Source organism: Brassica napus, chromosome C9, assembly GCF_020379485.1.
Source record: "Brassica napus cultivar Da-Ae chromosome C9, Da-Ae, whole genome shotgun sequence".
Classification (NCBI taxonomy): domain Eukaryota; kingdom Viridiplantae; phylum Streptophyta; class Magnoliopsida; order Brassicales; family Brassicaceae; genus Brassica; species Brassica napus.
In genome coordinates, this window is record NC_063452.1 from 22,244,533 (window position 1) to 22,251,093 (window position 6,561).

At 38.3% G+C, this 6,561-nt stretch overlaps 1 protein-coding gene across 1 annotated transcript; it reads left to right on the plus strand.

Moving 5' to 3' along the window:
* Positions 1 to 976: 976 nt before the first annotated feature.
* Positions 977 to 6,006, plus strand: LOC111209807 (guanylate-binding protein 2-like). The gene is made up of 14 exons (XM_048767142.1): positions 977 to 1,352; positions 1,421 to 1,582; positions 1,661 to 1,726; positions 1,811 to 1,954; positions 2,048 to 2,161; positions 2,303 to 2,404; positions 2,498 to 2,683; positions 2,979 to 3,068; positions 3,139 to 3,273; positions 3,383 to 3,505; positions 3,603 to 3,688; positions 3,793 to 4,405; positions 4,496 to 4,573; positions 4,688 to 6,006. Exons 1-14 carry the CDS (start codon positions 1,077 to 1,079, stop codon positions 5,747 to 5,749), a joined length of 3,237 nt encoding a protein of 1,078 aa, XP_048623099.1. The 5' UTR covers positions 977 to 1,076; the 3' UTR covers positions 5,750 to 6,006.
* The last annotated feature ends 555 nt before the right edge of the window (positions 6,007 to 6,561 follow it).

Sequence of the window (6,561 nt, forward strand, 5' to 3'; positions counted from 1 at the left end):
TATTTTATGACATTTATATATTTTTTAAAAATATATTTTAATTTTCAATATTTTATTTTATAAATTATATATTTTGATTTTGAATATTTCATAATAATATAATAATATGACAATGAGATGTAAATTTCTCGTAAAGATTACGAGGATTTTACAAGTACTTCCTTGTAAAATCCTCGTAATCTTTACGGGAAATTTACTAAGAAATACTTGTAAATTCATCGTAAATATTACAAGGACTTTACATTAAAAGAATTGTAAATTCGTCGTAAATTGTACAAGTACTTAAAGACGACTTTACAAGGAAACTATACGAGTCTTTTACGATGAAGCGTAACTACGAAACTACGACGAAATACTCTCTTTCGCTTTTACAACGAATTTATTTCGTCGTAAATGTTACATGGAAGTTACGACGAATCTTGCATTACGACGGACGTTTTACAACGAAACGCTATTCCTTGTTAATTCGTTGTAACCCTTCTATTACAACGAATTAACAAGGAATATGACCCTTGTAATAAATATGTTTTCTTGTAGTGATCTGCTTTTCTTTTTCACTTGTCTTACAAAAAAACTCATGGTCACATACGTTTTTGTTCGTAACAGTCACATGATTAATTGAATATTACTTGTCAAATATGATTAATTAATTAATATTGCTCATGCATTTTCACGTAACTTTAATCTTTGGTTCAGTTGGATCAGATTATACTGGTTTATCTGGTTTGAACATGTTAACAGTTGACCTCTGGTATACAAAAAATAAACAGTCTAAAAACTGTAGAAAGTTGTGTTTGGTCCAGTAGAGTTTTGTTTTTTGTTTTATTTTATTTGAAACTAAAAAGAAAAGAATGTGAAATCTTCAAAGTTGAAATTTAGACGAGCTGTATAGGTGAAACTGGGCTAATACAGAAAAAGTACATAGTGGGGGCCCATAAAATCTCATTTAATCGCTGGCTCTCCTTTCTCTCTTCTCTCTCTCTTTAGCGAACGGATCTTACTTTAGCTCTCTCTCTCTCTCTCTCTCTCTCTCTCTCTCTCTTCCGTACTAAATTCAGATTTTCGAATTCGCAGAGATGAGGGGTTTCTTCAGTCGAGGAACCAAAGACTCGCCGTCTTCTTCCGCTTCTCCCGCTTCTCCGTCGCCGAGTTCGTACCCTTCAACCTCTCCGGCGTCGTCATCCGCAGTGACGGGACCACCGAGACCGATTCGTCTAGTGTACTGCGACGAGAAAGGAAAGTTTCGGATGGACCCTGAAGCTGTCGCTACTCTGCAGCTCGTCAAGGAGCCGATCGGCGTTGTCTCGGTTTGTGGTAGGGCTCGTCAAGGAAAGAGCTTTATTCTCAATCAGGTACCTTTAGGGTTTTAGGGTTTGCTTTTCTGGAATTGAATTGATTTGTCTGTGTTGCGTTGTGTTAGCTTCTTGGACGTAGTAATGGTTTTCAAGTAGCGTCGACGCACAAGCCGTGTACCAAGGGGCTTTGGCTGTGGAGTTCTCCTATCAAACGAACTGCTCTCGATGGATCTGAGTATAACCTTTTGTTGTTGGATAGTGAAGGCATTGATGCTTACGACCAGACCGTAAGTAATTTACCATTGGGAATTACTTCACTTTTTCCTTTAACATGTTCTGATTCACTCTCATTTGCAATGCCGCAGGGTACCTATAGCACTCAGATATTCTCGTTAGCTGTTCTTTTGTCAAGCATGTTCGTGTATAATCAGGTTTGTTCTGTTTCCAGTTCGAACTTGTGCCTTGGATGGGATGTTGTTTTTGCCTTAAATGTTGTTCTCTTTTCTATGTTTCAGATGGGAGGTATTGACGAAGCTTCGCTTGATCGTCTTTCTCTTGTTACTCAGATGACTAAGCATATCCGCGTTAAGGCGTCTGGAGGGACGAGTTCACGTTCTGAACTTGGACAGTTCTCTCCCATCTTTGTCTGGCTCCTTAGGGTAATCCTCTGTTATTTTTTTAAGCTAGTTTTGGATCTTTATTTCTATGGCTTACTGATGATTATGTATTGACCTTGATATATTTACTTGCAGGACTTTTATTTGGACCTAGTTGAAGATAACCGCAAGATTTCTCCGCGTGACTATTTAGAAATTGCATTAAGGCCGGTTCAAGGCAGTGGAGAAGATATTGGTTCTAAGAATGAGGTAATGGTTGCATCTGCTTTATATTTTTTGGTATTTTTGGTATGTTTATTTAGATTGTCATCCACTCTTGATAGAGCTTGGTGTGGCGACCAGGTGTAATTTAATTGTGAGTCAATGTTAATGAGAACAATATTTTTGCAGATCCGTGATTCAATCCGTGCACTTTTTCCGGACAGAGAATGTTTTCCTCTTGTAAGGCCTCTGACAAATGAAAAGGACCTCCAGAGACTTGATCAAATTCCGGTTAGTATCTTTTTTGCGTATACTTCACCTATTATACTACGCTGAAGGGTTTGTTTAATGCTTGGTTACATAATATCCTGTGTGTCTGTGCAGTTGGAAGATTTGAGAGCCGAGTTTGGTGCTGGCCTGGATGCATTAACCAAGTTTGTTTTCGAGAAGACGAGGCCCAAACAGCTAGGGGGTATGGTGATGACTGGTCCTATACTCGTTGGTATCACACAGTCTTATCTGGATGCGTTGAATAACGGTGCCGTGCCAACAATAACCTCATCTTGGCAGGTTCGAGATCTCTTGCCTCTTTTGAAGTTCGATACATTTTAAAGTCAAAAGCCACTCTTTTTCATAAATGGTTTAAAACCTGAGAGTCTGAGAGTTGGAGTAATTGAGTGGATTTGGCCGGGTTTACTTTACATACTTTGAACATACATTATCTCATTAATGGGCAAACTTATCGTTGATCGACATTTGTGTACTTCGTACCATCACGGATCAGTTGGGAAGTTTTTACTAATGCATTCTCTAGCCTATTTTCTCTCAGATACTTCATAAAGTGATTTTTATTATGTTCTTGTAGAGTGTGGAAGAAACTGAGTGTCGAAGAGCATACGATTCTGGTATAGAAGCATATTTGGCGGCCTTTGACCAATCAAAAGCTCCTGAAGAAGTAAGTACTTTGTCTTTATCCTCTCGTTATTTGTAATTTATGACTGATTCATTCCAATTCTGCTACCTAGGGTGCACTGAGGGAAGAACATGAAGAAGCAGTTCGAAAAGCCTTGGCTATGTTTAACGCTAATGCTGTAGGGGCTGGTTTAGCCAGAAAAAAATACGAGGAACTTCTCCATAAAGACCTGAAGAAAAAATTTGAGGTGATAGACTCTAAGACAGTGTTGATCAGTCATAAGTACTCTTCTCAATTTTCCCATAATTTACTCCTCGCAAGCATTATACTGATATAGACCTTCTTTTGTTGTTTAGGATTACAAAAAGAATGCATTCATGGAGGCAGATTTGCGATGCACGAGTACTATCCAAAGTATGGAAAAGCAGCTTAGAGCAGCTTGTCATGCCTCTAATGCAAATATGGATAATGTTGTCAAGGTTGGTTACTTAAGGACATATTATTTTGATTAGATGTATGGTTTGGTTAGTTGCTGATTGTTTTTTTCTTTGTATTTAATGATCGATTGTTTCTCAGGTTCTAGAAGCACGTTTGTCAGATTATGAAGCATCATGCCATGGCCCGGGGAAATGGCAGAAACTTTCTGTGTTCTTGCAGCAAAGGTAGTTACTACTTCTAGTCCCCCACTGATTTGATTTACGTGTTTGTTTGTTAGAGGTTTGTTCATGTATTTTGCCCATTTTGTGTTCTGTTTATAATCATTCAGCTTGGAAGGGCCGATATATGATCTGACGAAAAGGCTTATAGATAATATCGCTATAGAGAAGAACTCACTTGCAGTGAAATTCCGTTCCGTTGAAGAGGCGATGAAACATGTAAAGCAGCAGTTGAACGATAGCGAGAAATACAAGTTGGAATACCAGAAACGTTATGATGAATCCAACATCGACAAAAAGAAGCTGGAAGATGTATATAGAGAGCGCATAACTAAACTACAGGGGGAGAACAGGTCGCTGAATGAACGGTGCTCCACTTTGGTTAAAACCGTGGAATCTAAACAGGAAGATATCAAGGAATGGAAAAGGAAGTATGACCAGTTTGTTTTGAAGCAGAAAGCTGTTGAAGATCAGCTCAAATCTGATATGGAAGTGCTTAGGACACGGAGTACTACTTCTGATGCTAGGCTTGCTGCAGCTAAAGAGCAAGCCAAATCCGCGCAAGAAGAGACAGAGGAATGGAAAAGGAAATATGATTATGCTGTGGGAGAGGCGAGATCTGCTCTTCAAAAGGCTGCTTCAGTTCAACAACGTTCAGGCAAGGAAACACAATTGAGGGAAGATGTTCTGAGGGAGGAATTTACTTTAACTTTAGTTGAGAAGGTACTTTCTTTCTCCCATTCATAAGAATACTTTAAGTTTTGTAATCATCAGTATATCATCAAAATATGCGGGGTGGTTGATAAATTTCAGGATGAAGAAATTAAAGAGAAGGCAACAAAAATTGAGAAGGCGGAGCAGTCTCTAACTGTTCTAAGATCAGAGTTGAAGGTGAGCTTTTAGAAATGATAGTCTATCTGTTTCAATCTTGTCTTGTTAAGTTGGTTTGAATCAGTTCAACGTTAGTTTGGATGTGGATCTTAGTTTTGGTCATGTCTTTTGCAGGCGGCAGAGTTGAAAATCAAAAGCTTTGACGTGGAAACAGCATCACTGAAACTAGAGTTAAGGGAAATGATTGATAGGTTAGACAGTGCCAACACAAAGGCTCTAGCATATGAAAAGGAGGCAAACAAGTTGGAACAGGAGAAAATCCGCTTGGAGCAAAAGTACCGATCTGACTTTGAAAGATTCGATGAAGTCCAAGAGAGATGCAAAACAGCTGAGATAGAAGCTAAAAGGGCTACTGAACTGGCGGACAAAGCTCGAACTGATGCCGTGACTTCCCAAAAGGAGAAAAGCGAGAGTCAGAGGTTGGCGATGGAAAGACTTACTCAGATCGAGCGAGCTGGGAGACATGCGGAAAACTTAGAAAGGCAGAAAAACGACCTGGAAGATGAGCTGCACAGACTCCGTGTGTCTGAGATGGAGGCTGTCTCCAAGGTTACAGTCTTAGAAGCAAGAGTAGGAGAAAGAGAGAAAGAGATCGAGTCGTTGTTAAAGGAAACCAACGAACAGAGAGCGCATAACGTGAAGTCACTGGAGAAGCTGTTGGATGAAGAGCGCAAGGCTCATATAGCTGCAAACCGAAGAGCTGAAGCTCTTTCTCTTGAGCTGCAAGCAGCACAGGCAAGCGTTGATAATCTTCAGCAAGAGTTAGCTCAAGCTAGGTTGAAAGAAACTGCGCTTGACAACAAAATCAGAGCTGCCAGTTCTTCGCGTGGGAAACGGACCAGGGTCGAAGATGTTGTTGATATGGACATTGGAGAAGCAAGCGATAGAATCTTGAAGACTAATAAACGGTCTCGTAGCGCAAGAGGAGATGATGATAGTGGTGCTTATGAGGATGGTGTTTCCGTTTCCAGAGGAGGTGAAGACGAGGAGGAAGCAGAAGATTACAAGAAGCTCACGGTGCAAAATCTTAGGCATGAATTGACTAAGTATGACTACGGACATTTGATACTGAACAAAGGGCATCAGAACAAGAAAGAGATTCTTGCTTTGTATGAAGCTCATGTTCTTCCCAAGAAAGAGGAAGAGAGAAAGAGACAGAGAGGAGCTACTTCTTAGGACAAACTCTGTATAGAGTGAGGTGACAAACATGCTTTGATCTCAAGTAAGAGATGGATTTAGAAAGGCTCTGACTTTAAGTACTGTCTAATCGTACTGGAGCAAGTTGTGTGTATTGATTCTGAGGTTTAGGGTTTCTGAGTTTGTCTTTGTGTTGGTATTAATTTATGTGGGTTTTGAGTCGGTTTAGGTGTTGGACTATTTGATTTGTAGAAACCATTTTTTCTTCAGAATTATGGTGAGTTTGAGTTCGACCTTTTGCTTTGGGTTTTACTATCAATTCTCAGTCAAAGGTATTAACAACTTGGTTGAAAAACATAAGGAATTGAGTCTTCAGCTTGATGATAAAGCTTTTCTATATTTGACTTGTTTAATCTGATGTGACCGAGAGGAGAAATTTGGTTACTTGAATACTGGATTTAATATTTCGTAGTTAGTAATAAATGAGTTGTTATTTGATAACGGTTCTTTGCCGTGAAATAAATTCGCGGAAACCCATTATTTCTACAGCTTGGAAAAAAATTCAGGAAAACTATGACCCACATGTCTGTGCATATATTTTTTCATTTTATAAATTTATTTGATTTTATTACAATTGATTTAAATATATAATTTCAATTTTAATGTTACATATTAATTCTATAATATTATTATTTATATTTTTTATTTGATATTATTGATATGTAGTGATTTGTTTAATACGTTTTACTTTATTATTATTTTTATTACTTACGAATATATTTTCGCGATAGGTACAATAATATAATAATTTAAAATAATCAAATAGAAAACCTCCTCCAAAATATGTTTTT